Below are 22,486 nucleotides of genomic sequence, written 5' to 3' on the forward strand. Positions count from 1 at the left end.
AAGGTTGGAAGGGTGGTGAACTTACTTCAGTGTGATGTAGAAGGCGGTAAAGGAGGCGGACTTACTTCCGTGTGTTGAAGAAGGCGGTAAAGGTGATGAACTTACTTCATTGTGATGTAGGAGGCGGTAAAGGTGATGAACTTACTTCAGTGTGATGTAGAAGGCGGTAAAGGAGGCGGGCTTACTTCGGTGTGTTGTAGAAGGCGGTAAAGGGGGCGGACTTACTTCAGTGTGTTGAAGAATGCGGTAAAGGAGGCGGGCTTACTTCAGTGTGTTGAAGAAGGCGGTAAAGGTGATGAACTTACTTCAGTGTGATGTAGGAGGCGGTAAAGGAGGCGGGCTTACTTCAGTGTGATGTAGAAGGCGGTAAAGGTGGCGGACTTACTTCAGTGTGTTGAAGAATGCGGTGAAGGAGGCGGGCTTACTTCAGTGTGATATAGAAGGCGGTAAATGTGGTGAACTTACTTCCGTGTGTTGAAGAAGGCGGTAAATGTGATGAACTTACTTCATTGTGATGTAGGAGGCGGTAAAGGTGATGAACTTACTTCAGTGTGATGTAGAAGGCGGTAAAGGAGGCGGACTTACTTCCGTGTGTTGAAGAAGGCGGTAAAGGTGATGAACTTACTTCATTGTGATGTAGGAGGCGGTAAAGGTGATGAACTTACTTCAGTGTGTTGTAGAAGGCGGTAAAGGAGGCGGACTTACTTCCGTGTGTTGAAGAAGGCGGTAAAGGTGATGAACTTACTTCATTGTGATGTAGGAGGCGGTAAAGATGATGAACTTACTTCAGTGTGATGTAGAAGGTTGGAAGGGTGGTGAACTTACTTCAGTGTGATGTAGAAGGCGGTAAAGGAGGCGGACTTACTTCCGTGTGTTGAAGAAGGCGGTAAAGGTGATGAACTTACTTCATTGTGATGTAGGAGGCGGTAAAGGTGATGAACTTACTTCAGTGTGTTGTAGAAGGCGGTAAAGGTGATGAACTTACTTCAGTGTGATGTAGAAGGCGGTAAAGGAGGCGGACTTACTTCCGTGTGTTGAAGAAGGCGGTAAAGGTGATGAACTTACTTCATTGTGATGTAGGAGGCGGTAAAGGTGATGAACTTACTTCCGTGTGTTGAAGAAGGCGGTAAAGGTGATGAACTTACTTCATTGTGATGTAGGAGGCGGTAAAGATGATGAACTTACTTCAGTGTGATGTAGAAGGTTGGAAGGGTGGTGAACTTACTTCAGTGTGATGTAGAAGGCGGTAAAGGAGGCGGACTTACTTCCGTGTGTTGAAGAAGGCGGTAAAGGTGATGAACTTACTTCATTGTGATGTAGGAGGCGGTAAAGGTGATGAACTTACTTCAGTGTGATGTAGAAGGCGGTAAAGGAGGCGGACTTACTTCCGTGTGTTGAAGAAGGCGGTAAAGGTGATGAACTTACTTCATTGTGATGTAGGAGGCGGTAAAGGTGATGAACTTACTTCAGTGTGATGTAGAAGGCGGTAAAGGAGGCGGACTTACTTCCGTGTGTTGAAGAAGGCGGTAAAGGTGATGAACTTACTTCATTGTGATGTAGGAGGCGGTAAAGATGATGAACTTACTTCAGTGTGATGTAGAAGGTTGGAAGGGTGGTGAACTTACTTCAGTGTGATGTAGAAGGCGGTAAAGGAGGCGGACTTACTTCCGTGTGTTGAAGAAGGCGGTAAAGGTGGCGGACTTACTTCATTGTGATGTAGGAGGCGGTAAAGGTGATGAACTTACTTCAGTGTGATGTAGAAGGCGGTAAAGGAGGCGGGCTTACTTCGGTGTGTTGTAGAAGGCGGTAAAGGGGGCGGACTTACTTCAGTGTGTTGAAGAATGCGGTAAAGGAGGCGGGCTTACTTCAGTGTGTTGAAGAAGGCGGTAAAGGTGATGAACTTACTTCAGTGTGATGTAGGAGGCGGTAAAGGAGGCGGGCTTACTTCAGTGTGATGTAGAAGGCGGTAAAGGTGGCGGACTTACTTCAGTGTGTTGAAGAATGCGGTGAAGGAGGCGGGCTTACTTCAGTGTGATATAGAAGGCGGTAAATGTGGTGAACTTACTTCCGTGTGTTGAAGAAGGCGGTAAATGTGATGAACTTACTTCATTGTGATGTAGGAGGCGGTAAAGGTGATGAACTTACTTCAGTGTGATGTAGAAGGCGGTAAAGGAGGCGGACTTACTTCCGTGTGTTGAAGAAGGCGGTAAAGGTGATGAACTTACTTCATTGTGATGTAGGAGGCGGTAAAGGTGATGAACTTACTTCAGTGTGTTGTAGAAGGCGGTAAAGGAGGCGGACTTACTTCCGTGTGTTGAAGAAGGCGGTAAAGGTGATGAACTTACTTCATTGTGATGTAGGAGGCGGTAAAGATGATGAACTTACTTCAGTGTGATGTAGAAGGTTGGAAGGGTGGTGAACTTACTTCAGTGTGATGTAGAAGGCGGTAAAGGAGGCGGACTTACTTCCGTGTGTTGAAGAAGGCGGTAAAGGTGATGAACTTACTTCATTGTGATGTAGGAGGCGGTAAAGGTGATGAACTTACTTCAGTGTGATGTAGAAGGCGGTAAAGGAGGCGGACTTACTTCCGTGTGTTGAAGAAGGCGGTAAAGGTGATGAACTTACTTCAGTGTGATGTAGGAGGCGGTAAAGGTGATGAACTTACTTCAGTGTGATGTAGAAGGCGGTAAAGGAGGCGGACTTACTTCCGTGTGTTGAAGAAGGCGGTAAAGGTGATGAACTTACTTCATTGTAATGTAGGAGGCGGTAAAGATGATGAACTTACTTCAGTGTGATGTAGAAGGTTGGAAGGGTGGTGAACTTACTTCAGTGTGATGTAGAAGGCGGTAAAGGAGGCGGACTTACTTCCGTGTGTTGAAGAAGGCGGTAAAGGTGATGAACTTACTTCATTGTGATGTAGGAGGCGGTAAAGGTGATGAACTTACTTCAGTGTGATGTAGAAGGCGGTAAAGGAGGCGGGCTTACTTCGGTGTGTTGTAGAAGGCGGTAAAGGGGGCGGACTTACTTCAGTGTGTTGAAGAATGCGGTAAAGGAGGCGGGCTTACTTCAGTGTGTTGAAGAAGGCGGTAAAGGTGATGAACTTACTTCAGTGTGATGTAGGAGGCGGTAAAGGAGGCGGGCTTACTTCAGTGTGATGTAGAAGGCGGTAAAGGTGGCGGACTTACTTCAGTGTGTTGAAGAATGCGGTGAAGGAGGCGGGCTTACTTCAGTGTGATATAGAAGGCGGTAAATGTGGTGAACTTACTTCCGTGTGTTGAAGAAGGCGGTAAATGTGATGAACTTACTTCATTGTGATGTAGGAGGCGGTAAAGGTGATGAACTTACTTCAGTGTGATGTAGAAGGCGGTAAAGGAGGCGGACTTACTTCCGTGTGTTGAAGAAGGCGGTAAAGGTGATGAACTTACTTCATTGTGATGTAGGAGGCGGTAAAGATGATGAACTTACTTCAGTGTGATGTAGAAGGTTGGAAGGGTGGTGAACTTACTTCAGTGTGATGTAGAAGGCGGTAAAGGAGGCGGACTTACTTCCGTGTGTTGAAGAAGGCGGTAAAGGTGATGAACTTACTTCATTGTGATGTAGGAGGCGGTAAAGGTGATGAACTTACTTCAGTGTGTTGTAGAAGGCGGTAAAGGAGGCGGACTTACTTCCGTGTGTTGAAGAAGGCGGTAAAGGTGATGAACTTACTTCATTGTGATGTAGGAGGCGGTAAAGATGATGAACTTACTTCAGTGTGATGTAGAAGGTTGGAAGGGTGGTGAACTTACTTCAGTGTGATGTAGAAGGCGGTAAAGGAGGCGGACTTACTTCCGTGTGTTGAAGAAGGCGGTAAAGGTGATGAACTTACTTCATTGTGATGTAGGAGGCGGTAAAGGTGATGAACTTACTTCAGTGTGATGTAGAAGGCGGTAAAGGAGGCGGACTTACTTCCGTGTGTTGAAGAAGGCGGTAAAGGTGATGAACTTACTTCAGTGTGATGTAGGAGGCGGTAAAGGTGATGAACTTACTTCAGTGTGATGTAGAAGGCGGTAAAGGAGGCGGACTTACTTCCGTGTGTTGAAGAAGGCGGTAAAGGTGATGAACTTACTTCATTGTAATGTAGGAGGCGGTAAAGATGATGAACTTACTTCAGTGTGATGTAGAAGGTTGGAAGGGTGGTGAACTTACTTCAGTGTGATGTAGAAGGCGGTAAAGGAGGCGGACTTACTTCCGTGTGTTGAAGAAGGCGGTAAAGGTGATGAACTTACTTCATTGTGATGTAGGAGGCGGTAAAGGTGATGAACTTACTTCAGTGTGATGTAGAAGGCGGTAAAGGAGGCGGGCTTACTTCGGTGTGTTGTAGAAGGCGGTAAAGGGGGCGGACTTACTTCAGTGTGTTGAAGAATGCGGTAAAGGAGGCGGGCTTACTTCAGTGTGTTGAAGAAGGCGGTAAAGGTGATGAACTTACTTCAGTGTGATGTAGGAGGCGGTAAAGGAGGCGGGCTTACTTCAGTGTGATGTAGAAGGCGGTAAAGGTGGCGGACTTACTTCAGTGTGTTGAAGAATGCGGTGAAGGAGGCGGGCTTACTTCAGTGTGATATAGAAGGCGGTAAATGTGGTGAACTTACTTCCGTGTGTTGAAGAAGGCGGTAAATGTGATGAACTTACTTCATTGTGATGTAGGAGGCGGTAAAGGTGATGAACTTACTTCAGTGTGATGTAGAAGGCGGTAAAGGAGGCGGACTTACTTCCGTGTGTTGAAGAAGGCGGTAAAGGTGATGAACTTACTTCATTGTGATGTAGGAGGCGGTAAAGGTGATGAACTTACTTCAGTGTGTTGTAGAAGGCGGTAAAGGAGGCGGACTTACTTCCGTGTGTTGAAGAAGGCGGTAAAGGTGATGAACTTACTTCATTGTGATGTAGGAGGCGGTAAAGATGATGAACTTACTTCAGTGTGATGTAGAAGGTTGGAAGGGTGGTGAACTTACTTCAGTGTGATGTAGAAGGCGGTAAAGGAGGCGGACTTACTTCCGTGTGTTGAAGAAGGCGGTAAAGGTGATGAACTTACTTCATTGTGATGTAGGAGGCGGTAAAGGTGATGAACTTACTTCAGTGTGATGTAGAAGGCGGTAAAGGAGGCGGACTTACTTCCGTGTGTTGAAGAAGGCGGTAAAGGTGATGAACTTACTTCATTGTGATGTAGGAGGCGGTAAAGGTGATGAACTTACTTCAGTGTGATGTAGAAGGCGGTAAAGGAGGCGGACTTACTTCCGTGTGTTGAAGAAGGCGGTAAAGGTGATGAACTTACTTCATTGTGATGTAGGAGGCGGTAAAGATGATGAACTTACTTCAGTGTGATGTAGAAGGTTGGAAGGGTGGTGAACTTACTTCAGTGTGTTGCAGAATGCGGTAAAGGTGGTGGACTGACTTCAGTTGGTTGTAGAAGGCGGTAAAGGTGGTGAACTTACTGCCGTGTATTGAAGAAGGCGGTAAAGGTGGCTGACTTACTTCCGTGTAATGTAGAAGTCGGTGAATATGGTGAACTTGTAGAAGGCGGTAAATGTAGTTGTCTTACTTTCGTGTGATGTAGAAGGCGGTAAAGGTGCCGGACTTACTTTAATGTGTTGAAGAAGGCGGTAAAGGTGGTTAACTTACTTTCGTTTGATGTAGAAGGCGGTAAAGGAGGCGGGCTTACTTCAGTGTGATGTAGAAGGCGGTAAATGTGGCGGAGTGACTTCTGTGTGATGCAGAAGGCGGTAATATGATGAACTTATTTCAGTGTGACGTAGAAGGCGCTAAAGGTGGTGAACTTACTTCAGTGTGATGTAGAAGGCGGTAAAGGAGGCGGACTTACTTCAGTGTGTTGAAGAAGGAGGTAACGATGATGAACTTACTTCCGTGTGTTGAAGAAGGCGCTAAAGGTGATGAACTTAATTCAGTGTGATGTAGAAGGCGGTAAAGGAGGCGGACTTATTTCAGTGTGTTGAAGAAGGCGGTAAAGATGATGAACTTACTTCCGTGTGTTGAAGAAGGCGGTAAAGGTGATGAAGTTACTTCAGTGTGATGTAGAAGGCGGTAAAGGTGATGAAGTTACTTCAGTGTGATGTAGGAGGCGGTAAATGTGGTGAACTTACTTCAGTGTGATGTAGGAGGCGGTTAAGGTGGTGAACTTACTTCAGTGTGATGTAGAAGGCGGTTAAGGTGGTGAACTTACTTCAGTGTGTTGTAGAAGGCGGTAAATGTGGTTGTCTCACTTCCGCGTGATGTAGAAGGCGGTACAGGTGTCTGTCTTACTTCAGTGTGTTGTAGGGGCGGTCGGGTAGCCTAGTGGTTAAAGCGTTCGCTCGTCACTCCGAAGACCTGGGTTCGATTCCCGAAATGGGTACAATGTGTGAAGTCCATTTCTGGTGTCCCCCCGCCGTGATATTGCTGGAATATTGCTAAAAGCGGCGTAAATCCATACTCACTCACTCACTCAGTGTGTTGTAGAAGGCGGTAAAGATGGCTGACTTTCTTCAGTGTGTTGTAGAAGGCGGTAAATGTGGTTGTCTCACTTCCGTGTGATGTAGAAGGCGGTAAAGGTGGCTGACTTACTTGAATGTGTTGAAGAAGGCGGTAAATGAAGTTGTCTTACTTCCGTGTGATGTAGAAGGCGGTACAGGTGGCTGACTTACTTGAATGTGTTGAAGAAGGCGGTCAATGTGATGAACTTACTTCAGTGTGTTGTAGAAGGCGGTAAAGGTGGTTGTCTCACTTCCGTGTGATGTAGAATGCGGTAAAGGTGGCTGACTTACTTGAATGTGTTGAAGAAGGCGGTAAAGGTGGTGAACTTACTTCAGTGTGTTGCAGAAGGCGGTAAAGGTGGTGAACTTACTTCAGTGAATTGAAGAAGGCGGTAAAGGTGACAGCGGAGCAAGTGGAGAATCTGAAGAAGTTGCCCGGATTTGGAACAGCGGGGGCACTAAAACGTGTTGCCATGATGAAGCCATCCGCATCGTTACAGCCAGCGTCAATATCGTGTTCAGCATTTAGACTGTAACATGGATTTCCAGGCTTAGCTCTTATTTGACAATACCCGTGAAACATTTATTTGGCAGAAGTCGTTGAAACAGTTTTAAGTCATACTTTTCGCAGTAGTTGCTCGAGCTATATATGAGTAAGTAAAAAGTGTATTATGTGAACACAATTCAAGATACAACACGATTATCAAGATGAAAAACAATATGATACATGATCTTAATTTCATGGTCTACCTTTAGAATTCAGTACAACAAACTTTACAATCACGACACAATATGCTGACACAGTTTTCTGTCATCTCAGCAAACATGTCATTGAATATGGGTAGCGAAGTTTTGAGTTTTCAATAATTTGTGTACTTAAGATCCGGGGTAGAATAAGTCTTTAGCAACCCATGCTTGCCTTAAAAGGCGACTATGCTTGTCGTAAGAGGCGATTAGCGGGATCGGATGGTCAGGATCGCTGACATGGTTGATGCATGTCATCGTATCCCAATTGCCTGGATCGATGATCATGATGTCAATCACCGGATTGTCTGGTCCAGACTCGATTATTTACAAACCGCCGTCATACAGCTTGAATATTGCTGAGTGCCGGGGTTAAACAACTAAAAACAATACCAAGACTCATGCATCAGGCAATGTGAGGAAAGGTACATAAAAAGCATTATGGGAGACAATTTTACTCACGAGTGGCCGAGCTCATGGGAAGCTACAAGACAAACTGATCCGTCTTTGTCATTTTCTATCATCGACACACTTAAACGTGAACACGCTGCGCCCTGCAGGGCAAGACCATTTATATCTGTAACAAAGTCCTCATCTTACAAAGTATATATGTATGTGTAAAATGTACGGAGAAAACATGCAGCCTGAAGTAGGACAACATGACCTATTTGTAACGAACAGTACAGATAATATCATTTATCATATAATGGGCAGATTTCTCGATCAGAATGGGTGGGTGACTGTGTTGTGTTTTACGCCGCTTTTAGCTGCCTTCTATTTATATCAAGGCGGGGGACACCTGAAATTGGCTTCAAACATTGTATCCATCTGGGGATCGAACCCAGGCCACCCCAACAGCCCTTCGTGGCAAGATAAAGTCAACGGATTCAAACGTTATCCCTTAGGGTTATATAAGATAAACGTGCAAAAAAAAAAGGTCAGGTAGGTACCTATTTAGTGTTACAAACAAACATGGCGCCACTCTGGTCTATCGGCGATCGAGTCAGAATTAACAATCGGGCGTCTGGACAAATACTGGGATAATTGATATCATACAGGTTTTGGCAACTTTGGAGAAATATATCTGCTAGTTGGTTCTTTTTCCCCAATTTGCAACAGTTGGATTTGACTGAAATATCATATATCTGGTCCTTATCAGAGAGGGGTATGCTCCACATATATATGTAGATGGTGATGTGTTTTCTATTTCTAAGAAAGTACCGTTCCATACACCAGTGATGTCAATTACGTGACAATGTCTTGACGAATCCAAACATGGGTGTACGTGTATACGATTATATCATTATTGGACACACAAGGATCGAGGGTTCGTTAATACATTATTTTAATTTAGTTGTTATTATTTCAAAATATTTATAAATGTAACAAATATAGGAGGGTCTGATTTCAGTTATATAGCAAGACTTTTAACGTTTTAAACAAAATGTTTAGTTCACCGCATGCTTCTCCGGTTTGTGAAATATGGAGTGTTATTATCTTATTTTCACGTGTCCGAATTGTATATTCTTCATTACATTGAAATGCTCAAAATCTACCACATCCACAGCACGTTGAAGGAGGAACCGGTCAAACGACTGTAACACGTGTAGGTGTGAATTCAATTTTCAGGGAAATGTGCTAACATCTTTTTCAACGGTTCATATCTGACCACTTACCAATCAGCGTGCCAGTGTTATTACCAAACAGGTTTCGTCTGAAAAGAAATGTAAACAAAGATACTTATTTGATTACAGAAAGAAAGTTAGCAATGAATCCACGGACAGAGAATATGTATGTATGTATGTATGTATGTATGTATGTATGTATGTATGTATGTATGTATGTATGTACTATGTATGTATGTATGTATGTATGTATGTATGTATGTATGTATGTGTGTGTGTGTATGTGTGTGTGTGTGTGTGTATGTATGTATGCATGTATGTACTATGTATGTATGTATGTTTGTATGTATGTATGTATGTATGTATGTATGTATGTATGTATGTTTGTATGTATGTATGTATGTATGTTTGTATGTATGTATGTATGTATGTATGTATGTATGTACTATGTATGTATGTATGTATGTATGTATGTATGTATGTATGTATGTATGTATGTGTGTGTGTGTATGTGTGTGTGTGTGTGTATGTATGTATGCATGTATGTACTATGTATGTATGTATGTATGTATGTATGTATGTATGTATGTATGTATGTATGTATGTATGTATGTATGTACTATGTATGTATGTATGTATGTACTATGTATGTATGTATGTATGTATGTATGTATGTATGTATGTACTATGTATGTATGTGTGTATGTGTATGTATGTATGTATGTATGTATGTATGTATGTATGTATGTATGTATGTATGTATGTATGTATGTATGTATGTATGTATGTATGTATGCAGTATGTATGTATGTATGTATGTATGTATGTGGAGGAAGTGCCAGTGCTGCTAACACACCCACTTCGGATTAACGACTGAACACTACCACTGTACCTGCTACATATTACATACCCAGAGAAAAGCATAAAATGGTCACACGCCGTTCCCTGATCTGCTGCCGCTCCTGTTGTCCCCGGCGTCTCCCCCGACATCTCACGTATGCCACCGGAAACATCTATGTTACCTCCTGCGTTGACGAAGTTGAAAACCCAGGATGGTGTATTTGCCGTCTTGAACGAATTTTTAACAGTGGCTCAAATACAGTTTCACAATTCATGTACTGTAACTCTGTTACGTTTGTATTGCGACTAAACATGACTAGACCTCCTAAAGTATATATACACAAAATAACTTTGATCCAGAGGATCAACACGGCGTAAGGAAATTTTGTAGCATACCTATCTATTGATGCAAGTACCTATACTGTTATGAAGCGCACATGTGTAACCAGAAGGTAAAATAAATTGTAATTTGCATGTGGTACTTTTAGAATAATAAATGAGAACATGACACATTTCAGTTTAAATATTTAAGTAATATTAAAGTAGAACACATAAATATTATGAAAACAAAACTGGTAATATGTTTTCAGAACAATGACTTCGTGAAACATTTGTTTTCAAGGGGTATTAAGTTGACACAATCATAGCGGTATACGTGGTACTGCTGACATTGATATATCTATACTCTGGTAAAATTATAATTGTTTTTTTTTAAATTTATTTTTTAAAAGTTATAGTTATATTATTGTAACATTATTTTATAATGAACTAGATCGTGGAGACATGCAGATATTGTTCAAATTGAAACCCACAACGTCACGAGAGCGTATTTGTTTTTAACCATGAACCATGCTCCTATATGAGAGTTACCTCCCTTAGGCTAATTTGTTTACTCCTGTTGCCGGACACGTCAGTTTTTCACCCTTTCCAAAAGTGCTAATACCATGCTACACGGTAACTGAGTCAACGTTTCCCGCATATCTATTGTTGTAGGCCTCTCCCCGTCGCTCTCGACAGATAGACCCGCGATACGGAAATGGGTCAACTTTCCACGGCAGCGAAATGGGTCGGAGAGAGCTAGACTGGTACCCTGGCCTTCGTCTCAAAGCTGTTGTAGGCGAGAAGCGCAAGTGCTCTAGCGCAGGCAAACCAGTCTAGGACAGAGCTTGACTCCCTCTGATGATCCATCCCAGAAAAACACTTGCGTGTTTAGTGTAATAATTTACAGTTAGGAATGTTTCACATATATTTTCATAATTATGTATGTATGTATGTATGTATGTATGTATGTATGTATGTATGTATGTATGTATGTATGTATGTATGTATGTATGTATGTATGTATGTATTTCAAAGATAAAGTTTGTTTACTATTACTCATCCCCATGTAACTTTCTCAAACCAAAACAAATATAGAACAGCGCGTGTCGCCCTGTAATGAATATATCCATAAGGGTAGAATGATCGCACGTAATAACCCCGATATTTGCACATGTGGACTTTAGCTATTCTCAATGTTGATTGGCCAATGGAAGCCATATGACGTCACAGTGCTTTATTGGTGAGAAATAAGATATGATGTCATCATTTGTTAATGACGTCACAAATTCATCCCTTTATATTTAGGAGTGTTTTGAAATTTGATTTAGTCCCACTGTAGAGTAAAAACCTCTTAGTTTAATTTGGAACCGTACGCTCTAGCGCGAGGTTCCAAGTTTATAAATAAGAGGTATCTCTCCAGGCGTACGCTCTCCCACAATACCACGGAGGTGGTCTAGGTAATCAGTGATTCCTTATAGCTCGTTGGTCAATGCTCTAAACAACTGTTTGAGGTGAATGTTAATGCGGCAACCCCTCCAGGCATACCAAACAGTTTGTTCGTGATCATCAAAAATTGAAGCACCTACCATAAATATTGTGATCCCTTTCACCTGCACCTGTACGCACACCTGATTAGGGGGCAGATTCGCATACCTCACATTCATCTGAAGACAAAACAACAATGGTAAAAAATGTAAGGTTTTCGATCTGTTTCATAATAAGATATTTGAAAGCTGACATATACTCCTAAAAACAGAGGCTTAACCAGAAGTTATATACATTTTGCTGATTGAGTGAGTGAGTTAGGGTTACAGTTGTGTCAGCTTAATGTGGGAGGAAAGCCCAAAGTGATGATGCAGGTTTCAGACGTATATGGCCTTTTGGTGAACCCAATGTGCATGGGTAAGGTGCCGACAAACCTAGAAACATAATCGGGGCGAACCGTAATTCGAACCCTCAATCATAGATTTCTGGGGTGCACAAGGAACGCAACTCTGCACAGCGAATTGCGGATGAACACTTGATGGATGATGACATATTGCAAACAGTGGACACGAGTCCAGTATGACGGCATTACACGGTTCAGGATGACGTTGTCGTACAGGGCGAGCCAACTCGTCCCATAGGTGTTATATCGGTTCACTTCTGGCGATTTATCTGGTCATGAGAGGACCTTTGCCTTTCTTATACACAGGTAGGAATATTTCTATTACACGTGCTGCATGCAGGCTAGCATTTTCGTGTTGAAAGCTGATGGTAGCATGGTTTATAATGGGAATAACGTGTTGTTTGTACCGATTCCGAAGTCTTGAGACTAATTGATCATGAATACACCAGCTACATGTACAGCTGATAGCGAGTCTTCTGCTTCCAATCCTAGTTCCATTGTGCTTCAGTTAGTCGTGGCATGGCTTCTCAATATTAAATAGTTGTTTAAAGACACGTTTTGGCATAGTGAACCCCCACTGTTGTAGACCTAGTCATGATTTTACAAGTGCATCGATCTCATTCTACTTTTTTATTGTCATGTTGCTGCGTTGCTGTGGTGCTGCGTTTTTATGATTCCAAAAAACAACATACATCTATATGACATATGAGTTTGTTTTCGAAGAGTGGTCGAATCGGATAGGCCTACAATGCAAGATTTGTTTGTTTCGACATTGGAATGACTTGTATTTCCCCACTCAGAGATATGAATTACTTTTCTTCATTTATACAGGTTTGTTATAGAGTCGACCTGGTTTATCCGGACACTTGTGTTTTCTCAAATATTGTCCGGATAAACGAGTTTCCGGATATCTGAATCACCCGTACCGAAATTCTACCGAGGCATACACAACTATATCACGTAGTGCATAATATCTTGATCCAAGGCATTGTATATCACAAATCAATAATTGAACAAGGCTAAATTGCATGTTCGATACAAATAACCATTTAACACAGTGGTCTCATGACACCCGACCCTTTGATGACATGGTTGCTGGGTGTATACTACTTATATTGAAATTGAAATTCATTAAAAAACCAGCCAATACAATGAAACCTCTGAATTAATTTACGGCATGTTTGGAGATAAAACTTACAACGTAGAGTAGACAGACTTACGGCTTGCTCTATGAAGAAATAATACAGTCGAAGGTCGGCCTCAGCTTGAACAGCGTTACCACCAGCGTTAGTAAGAAACCTACAGATAACATCACATGTATTAGGGAATGCGTAAATTTTAAACTTTGCTGTCGACAGATTCTAGATACCATTCGTTTATATGGTCGGTTCTGGAACAGGCAAACCAAGAGATGGCCGCAAGACAAAGGTCTATGACAACGGGGCTGATAAATCACACTTTCGCCAACATTTGCAACCAATATTGTTCAAACAAAAGTCACGGTGACACACAGGTAGAAAAATCACACTTCCGTCATCACTTATAACCAGTATTGTTCAAGACAAAGCTCTATGAAAATGGGGCACGGTGACACACAAGTAGATAAATCACACTTTCGTCAACATTTGCAACCAGTATTGTTCAAGTCAAAGGTGTATGGCAATGGGGCACGGTGACACACAGGTAGATAAATCACACTTCCGTCATCATTTATAACCAGTCTTGGTCAAGACAAAGGTCTATGGCAACTGGGCACGGTGACACACAAGTTGATAAATCACACTTTCGTCAACATTTGCAACCAGTATTGTTCAAGATAAAGGTCTTTGACTACGGGACACGGTGGCACGCAAGTAGATGAATGACACTTTGGTCATCATTTACAACCAGTATTGCACAAGACAAAGATCTATGACAACTGGGCACGATGACAAAGAAATAGTTGATAAATCACACTTTCGTCATCATTTACAACCAGTATTGGTCAAGACAAAGGTCGATAACAACGGGGCACGATGCCACACAAGAAGATAAATCACACTTTTGTCATCATTTACCACCAGTATTGTTCAAGACAAAGGTCTATGACATGCAGATAAATCACACTTTGATTATCATAGTAAAACAGTGTAAGTGGTATTTGGATCTTGGTCTGACGATGAATTCCGGGACATGCAGTGTTAACAAATCCCTATCGTGTACCTCATTGTAGTTATGATTCCAAATGACTTTTTGATTTAGCTATTGTATAATTCGTACTGGACATCTATATACAACCAGGTGTAGAATAAATAAGAGAAAATCGTTTCCATAATGATAACAAATCTCTGCTGCAAGCTGGGTCAGATGTACGATTCCGACTATATCAAGAACATGAGTTCATGAATCAATCTCAGTTTGTGATGATGCCAGGTGTTGGCGAAAAGATGAGAATCCCGTCCCATCGGTGGCACCCGTCACAAACACATGCGTAGACAAGTACAGTGTTCTTCTGAACAAACAAGGAAACATTATAGTACAAGTCAAATTAGGTATTTGCATCAGACATCATTTTTCTAACTGATGCTTCACATTTCCAATGTCCTCCACATGTCTACTATAAAATGTTTTGAAACCCTTTCTAAGTGTTTTCAGTGAATGCTGTAATCCTGATTAAACACATTTTGGGGAAAAGGTCGTGTGACGCGTTCAGAAATCTTCGAAGAAAGATCATGCACGATTGTAGCTGAGAAGTTCTGAAATGTAGACAGGAAAGGCTGGAGCTGTTGGAATATTGCTCGACAAAAAGGAAAGCGGACTTTTAGAAGGTTGCAGTCATCCATTATCCCCGTTTGCGAATGGGACGTCGACATTAATCACAAGGTCACGGGTTGGTTGCGAACCATATATGGGTACAGTTTTCTATTTTGATAAGGGTCGCAAAATATTCTTACATGTTCCAGTCAGCACTGTCAGAGAAAAAGCACAGTTCGAGAATATGCTGCTGGACGTTGGATCTCTTCTGGCGTCCTTGGGAGCTTTTCAGGAGCTCTGCAGAGAAACAAATAATTCAAGCTTACCGTTCCAACAATTTCCTTTAATCACTACTGCAAATCATCTGATATTCCCTGTGACCTACCTTCATTTAGGTGTTCTTGTGCAGGTCCTTTGAACTCAAACATATTTCACTAACACACATTAGTGGTTCTCATCAACAGAACAATATACACAATCATATTTGTATTTGATTATCTCTTCTCATATTTATTTATTTCTAACATTTCCTGATCTAATGTGAGCTTTTCTCAAGGATGCGATTACATCTATATTCAGGTTCTAATGTTTAACACAAGGACAAATTTCGGCCATGTATCTTAATCAGACGTATGCTATTTGTGCTGGGTATTTCTTTAATTCAACTTTATATTCATATCATTTTTAGAATTTAAATGTAACTCTAATACCACCTTATGGCCACGGAGAGCATGGCATCCAGGTTTCTGACTGTGTAAGTATCTCACCCATCTGCCTGTCGAATTCAGGCTTCCTCTTCCAGTAGACGTCATTGCGGACAGAATCGGCTGTAAAATCTATGTTTAAAACGGCGCTGACAACGCTTCGAACGCTTCTCTTGTGTCGGTGTTCAGGCCAGATGTCGTAGGGCGTCTCTCCGATGTGGAACAACCCCGCCTGAGTGTATACAGAGCGAATATACTCACCGCCATAAGAAACGCGAACCCTCGAAACATATACAGTAAACTATGTTTATCACAAACACGCTTATAACGAACTGATGGATATAGCGAACGTATGTTTAGGCCCCGACCTGTTGCTGTTTATATGCTTATAACGAACTACGGTCATAACAAACTAAAGCTAGTGGACGAGACAAATGGTGCATCTCGAGTCATGGATCTGTGACGTCACATGTGATGAGCATCGGTTCTCACAACATACAAGCATGTTGGTATGTGCATCGAACCAATCTAATAACTCTTGAATATGAGTACAGTAAACTACGGTTATAACGAACACGCTTATAACGAACTGACGGATATAACAAACTTAGTTTTTTGGTCCCGACTATTTGCTGTAGTTATGCTGTATATATGCTTATAACGGACTACGATTATAACGAACTAAAATTAGTAGTCCCTTTGAATTCGTTATAACCGTCTTTATACATTAACCGACATGTATGGTATTCGCGTTTCCTTTGGTGGTGAGTATAGACACCTCGCTCAGATCATTGCGTTTTTAAAGCTGGCACGAATATGTATGTCATGAATAGTAGATAATCGTATAATTAATAACAATACATCGTATAGGAAGTACCTCACAAAGAATCCCCAGACTGCAAGTTGAGCATTCCTGATGACTGTTAACTTTGCCTAAAGGTCATATGAATTCTTCATCTAATGGCAGAGTGTCCGCCAGGAGAGCGGAAGGTCCGGGGCTCAATCATACCAAATGACGTAAACAGATGGTACTTGTTGTTACCCTGTCTGGTGCTCGACACACACACACACACACACACACACACACACACACACACACACACACACACACACACACACACACACACACTTACACGCGCATGGACGTCGCTGTATAGGTACAATAACCTTGGACGCGACGTTAAACTCTATTTCACCTCACTTCACCTTCATACTTACAACTTTGTAATCACCCGTTGCAATCTTCTCAACCATGAGCGCAGCATTTTGACTTTGGTCTTTATAGATGGCTTGATCCTACCCAAAATTAAGGGAAAACGGTTATCTTGTATTCAGACATTCTTGATAGCAATCGGCGGATATAACATTAATTTACTCATATTCAATTTACTCATATTTAGAATAGAAATTAAATTAGTCAATAGCAACGAACGTAATGATTGTTCATTGAACTAAAATCGAAAATTCTGTAATTAGTTTTGACAAATCATACACATATTTTACAAAATATACACTCATTGACATCATTGAGAAATACCGAGAGAAAAATAATATTTTATGATGCTTCATTGGTGCCATAATGTATTGTACGGTTTGATGGAAGTATCAATGTACACACATAGTTCTTTTGGACATCCCTGTTAAAAGCCATCTCTCCCCGTCGAACTACAACTGGAATATCGTGATGGTCACGTTCCGATTTCGTCAGATTAAAGACCATACTTCCAGTGCTGAGTTCAAAGCTCAGCACAATACGGTCAGGCATTCCGGATGTGTCTCTCTTGGTTCTGTCATGTTCAGAGTGAAGATGTCGAATGGTCACAAACTCTAAAAAATGAAATGCTTTTGATTACAAAGTCAGAAAATCTGAATTATACAGTAATTATACAGCGCTGGTGATGTGTCTGCGGGACAAGAGCACTATAGTTTCAATCTCATTAAAATGAGATCTTAGTTCTCGCTATCGCTAAACAAAGATCTGAGGACATCCCATTACGGGTCACGTCAGAACGACCTTTCATCCGACCAATCAAAGCGTCGCTTACCTGATCATGAAAGTGACAGTCGGAGTGTATTTTCTAATCATGCAACCTTGGAAACGTTGACACGGGGTATTCCGAACGACAATTACTGTACGTAGGAAGCACTGCCATACACTCTCAACCATATATTAGACATTCCGAAATGTTCGTTTGTTCAGTTTTCAAAATATTAATCGAGAACTGTGTCAATATATTTTTCAAGCGTAGACAGAAATGGAATTCGCCAAGTCGAAACGAGTGCCGTAAAGCTCGAGAAAGGTGCTTTCTAATTGGCTGATGTCGACTTCTTGTTAGTCATTTCAGTCGTCGGTCAAAGTTCGCTAAAGGTCGTCCTGACGTGACCCGTAATGGGATGTCCTCAGATCTTTGTTTAGCGGCAGCGAGAACTTAGATCTGATTTTAATGAGATTGCTATAGTTATGGAGGGTTATTGCGAGACTATTGTTGGTCATCCCAACGTCTACATCCTCACTCACCCGGAACGCTGTGGGGATTAACAATGTTGTTTTTACGTGCAATTGTATGTCAGTGTATAAGGGCGCCGTAACGAACAATCATACATGAGTGTGAGTTAAATATAAGTGTATAGTTAAATATGTTAATGACAGAAAACAAGAACAATCATAAAACACGATCTCTAAATATCACAATCCAAATATGATAATTCAGCTTCAGTCGATTTTCAGTTCACTCAGCCAACCCTAAGAAGGCCCTGTCAGGAAAGCCTTAACACACTGTTTCAACCAACTGTCTCTTATTATCGTATCTATCTATACTCAGGTGTTCTATAACCCTTGGGGAACGTTGCGTCCAGATCATGGAATCACTGATGTGACTGATGTGTGCAATCTCACTTGGATTGCCCCTTTGAGACATCATTGACAATCTTTCTTCTTTAGCTACAGGCAGTAGGACTAAGACCTCATCTCTGTAATCTTAGCAACTCAATAACAGGATTTACGCCTCCTTTTGTTACTTCTGCCAATGTTTCAAGGAAACTTATGACAAGGCATATCTGCATGAGCACCTTCCCATTTTTCAACATGTGTAAACGTTAAAATGAGGGAGTTGTCTTTTACGGCTCTTTGAACAGTATTTCTGTTATATCCAGGCGGGTCAGTTTTATCTGGGATGCCAGCAGGACGCAGTGTTAATTGCGGCTCCTTCGTCGACGATGTGGATGCTACATCATGTATAAAGAAGTTTCACCTTCATACCAACAGGTGTAATAAAATAGAGTCGATTGTAGCTATAGAAATATCGAGTCCGATCTTAGCTGCTGTTTCTTATGATTATTGGAGAGGTTTGTCGCTTTTATTAAAATGTTACCTAACATAATGAATATTGAATTTTGTGACCTACTAATTATTAACTTACGAATAACCTTTCATTTGAATTCACACGCCTGTAATTTACACTAACACTCGCTGTAGTTACTGGTCCCTCTATCAACAGCAAGATGAGATTAATATTAGCATGTTTCATGGTATTGATTGTAAGACGGATAGGTTTTTTAAATATACCGAGTATACGTCAACACATTGAAATCTGGAGACATGAAATAACGATTATACACTTAGCATCAAAATATTTGAAATCGAATCTGGAGATATGAAATACAATGCAACTTCAGATGTGATCTGGTTTCATTGTCAAACAAATGGTTGAGCAAATTAATTATCAAGTCACAGCTACTTGTATATACTTGAGTTGAAACCATAAAAAGGGTAATTTCACTGTTCTTATATTGGAGTGATCTGCGTACACAAGTTATTGCGGTATTCGTTGTTGTACAGGGGCGGTCGGGTAGCCTAGTGGTTAAAGTGTTCGCTCGTCACGCCGAAGACCCGGGTGCGATTCACGACATGGGAACAATGTGTGAAGTCCATTTCTGGTGACCCCGCCGTGATATTGCAGGATGTTGCTAAAAGCGGAGTAAAACCATACTCGCTTGTTGTTGCACCTGTCTTCAATGCATACCTTTGCATGTTCACACAAAAGGATTGGTAATTATCGATTGTGGATAGAGGTGGAATGAAAAGATTATTCCCATTTTCCGAAAACATGCGACACGATAACAAAAATAACATTATTGTAATAGCTATTAACGTTCTAGGCGTAAAGGAAGTGTAGGGTACTGGTCATCAGTGTACATACCCAGAGTAAGTTAAAAAATATGTTAACTTGAAATATTGGTATTTCATTCCCTGAAAGTTTACTAAGAAATGTTAGTGATCTTTCGCACTGAACTTTCTTTGAGACATCTCATGTTAAAATCATTCAATTTTGATATGTGTTTCTGAAGCCGGGAATGTCAAAACATTTCAAATGGTTGACATTTTTGTTTGCAAGATACAATGTATGTCTTATTGTAAAACAACGTACGTCATAAGTTATGGTTTAAGGTAATTGTAGATGTGTACTGCTGTGTATATTTCTGCATGTTTATTAATTCTGTGAGTCCTAATCAGTGATGCTCGGTTAGAGGATATCGAGAGAATGTTCCAAAATTTTAACTTTGGCAACCATGGTGTTAGGAACTGAGAAAAGTAGGTAAGATTGGAGTCTGTGGGTATGAATGTGTATAACATAATCAGTGTGTACTGAATGGATGCTGTTTTAGCTGTCGATGAGACACTCTTGACAATATGTATGGTAATCGTCAACGCCAGAGAATATCCAGTACAGTCGCAACTATCCGCCCAAATTTATCCCTTCGACTGTAAAAGACAAAACAGAAATAAAGGCATATGTGTTTGTTTGTTGCCGACAAATGTTTCACTGCAAATTCTCTAACTCTCATAATATCAACCAATTTGGTCTTTTTGATATAAAATGTTACACCATCGATGTAGCTCTCAATGTTCTGTATATGAATTTAGAAGGTGAATGCAATTTGAGACAATTTGAACAGCAAAAATTAAATCCAGATATGTAAATCATGCATTAAACATGTAGATCCATTTACATCCATCATTTGATATCTTTGGTAAATCCAAATTCATTACAATGGAACAATATTTGTGTTTTTGGCTGCTCAACTAATGCTGGTAGTATTTCACCTTATTGAAGGCATACTACAAGGAGGAATACGGTTATTTTGAGTATGCAAATGCTGAACGTATCTTTCATTTACAAGGACTATTTTCGCAATACCACTGGTCATTTAACTGATTCAATGTGCACATCAGGTCACGCGTTCCAAAATAAGATCCGAAGAAAATCATTAAGATTTGACTTTCACTTTCTGTGATTTCACTGGATATCATCCATACAGAGTGAGAATTTCTTGGGTTTTTTTGTGTGTGTTTTTTATCTTGTGAACACTTTTTTTCAGTTGAGCCTTTCCGCAAGTTTGGGAGCGTACATAAACTGGATCGAAGGGGTATCAAACAGAGATTCTGACCAATGCTAAGTTTGTTCATTTTGTCGTTCACAATCAATACATTTGTGAAGGGTGCCACCTTTTGGGAAGGGTACGCTCACCTTTTCGAGAACGATGGTATTATCACTCATTGCAAATGATACATAATATATGTATTACACTTACGATGTTGTCGGAATAGTAAAGTGAACAGTGCTTAAAAAATGCAGAAATATCTTTTGATTATGGGTAGGTTTTGTCGCTTTGATTTACCATGAAGAAAATATTCTATTTTTGATGATATTATATTATGATCTTTAAGAAAGGTAAGCCTTCTTCATTACTCGAACGTTGCTCTCAACAATTACCGTTATATTTGACATCCTTATTTGATTACTACTAATTGGTGATTTCCTGTAAAATTCATAGGCATGTCTACTCGTATTCATTTCATAACACATTTTAGCAGCACCATCACAAGGTTATGGGATCGGTTTCAACCGCATGGGTCAACATGTGATCGGCCAAGGTCATGACGACCAAGAGTAACCATCCCTGCCCAAGATCGCTACATCTGACTGCGCCACCTATCTGAAAGGACGACCACAGCTACCCCAACCGCATCCAAAATACACGGACTGCGCAGCGCAGAAACCCCGATCAGACCGTACGAAACCGTTTAAGAGCAGCAGGTCTACGAGCAAGACGTCCTGTTCGACGCCTACTATTGCGTCGACAACATCGTCAACAACGACAGTATTGGTGTCATCAACGCAGGGTATGGCGTCAACTCCGTCGAGGGGAAGGAAGAGCACGGGTCTACATACGTCGGGGAGAACGTTACGCCGGACACTGCGTACAGAAAGTGGACAGGTTTGGTGGGGGTAGCGTTATGATGTGGGCGGCTATCTCTCATCATGACAGGACAGGTTTGGTCCATATCCAGGGCAATCTTACGACGATACATCAACGGAATTCTCCTACAAAACGTCCTCCCAATTGCAGCTAACGGCAACGGTGTATTCCAACAGGACAACGCTCGATCGCATTCAGCATGGATCACAAGAGTATGTCTTCACAAGAACAACGTTGATGTTTTCCCCTGGCCCTCCCGATCCCCAGATTTGAATCCGATAGAGCACCCGTGGGATGAATTGGATAGACGGATACGCCGTCAGTTGGCTTTTGCGTTGCAGGCCGAGTGGGCAACCATTTCCCAGGATGTGAATCGCAAGGAGATGTCTGGCCGCTTTCGATTCAAACGGGGGACATGCGCGTTATTGCTGGTAGCTGTCCATCATCTTTTCCTGTCTACCGATACCTGAGATGACTACAATCACCAAGTGTTCACTCCACAACATTTTGGCTCCTCGTATAAATGTATTTTCCTACCTCACACAAATCTGGCTTTGCGTTTCTGGCTTTGAGTATATGTTGTTTACATAATGGAGATTGAAAATGTTGAGTGTCACATTGCAACTGGCTTGTCAAATGCAAACGGAAACATACAAGACAAACATGATACAAGCGACGAAAATGAAGACACACTCGAAACAGATACTAAAGGGGACATTGGAGAAATATCCTACCAAAGGGTTCATCGTAGCTTCATATATGAATCAATTACATGAAGTCTAAAATAAACCCGCCGCTACGTGGCTGTAATAGTGCCGATGCGGCGTTAAACTCACCCCCCTTAGTACCTCAACTCATATAAAAGGCACG

At 41.4% G+C, this 22,486-nt stretch overlaps 1 protein-coding gene across 1 annotated transcript in view; it reads right to left on the reverse strand.

Moving 5' to 3' along the window:
• LOC124131725 (pneumococcal serine-rich repeat protein-like) overlaps window positions 1–22,486 on the reverse strand; it is a 39,016-nt gene that overhangs the window by 14,941 nt on the left and 1,589 nt on the right. The window contains exons 2-11 of the mRNA XM_046495193.2: window positions 16,974–17,182; window positions 16,574–16,651; window positions 15,419–15,587; window positions 14,852–14,948; window positions 13,139–13,217; window positions 11,617–11,694; window positions 9,780–9,937; window positions 8,921–8,958; window positions 7,707–7,821; window positions 6,872–7,030 (exon numbers count right to left, since the gene is read on the reverse strand). Coding sequence (XP_046351149.1) covers window positions 6,872–7,030; window positions 7,707–7,821; window positions 8,921–8,958; window positions 9,780–9,937; window positions 11,617–11,694; window positions 13,139–13,217; window positions 14,852–14,948; window positions 15,419–15,587; window positions 16,574–16,651; window positions 16,974–17,182 — 1,180 coding nt within the window. The remainder of the gene's footprint in view (window positions 1–6,871; window positions 7,031–7,706; window positions 7,822–8,920; window positions 8,959–9,779; window positions 9,938–11,616; window positions 11,695–13,138; window positions 13,218–14,851; window positions 14,949–15,418; window positions 15,588–16,573; window positions 16,652–16,973; window positions 17,183–22,486) is intronic.

This window comes from Haliotis rufescens, unplaced genomic scaffold (genome assembly GCF_023055435.1).
Source record: "Haliotis rufescens isolate VD_foot unplaced genomic scaffold, xgHalRufe1.0.p SCAF_1, whole genome shotgun sequence".
NCBI lineage: Eukaryota > Metazoa > Mollusca > Gastropoda > Lepetellida > Haliotidae > Haliotis > Haliotis rufescens.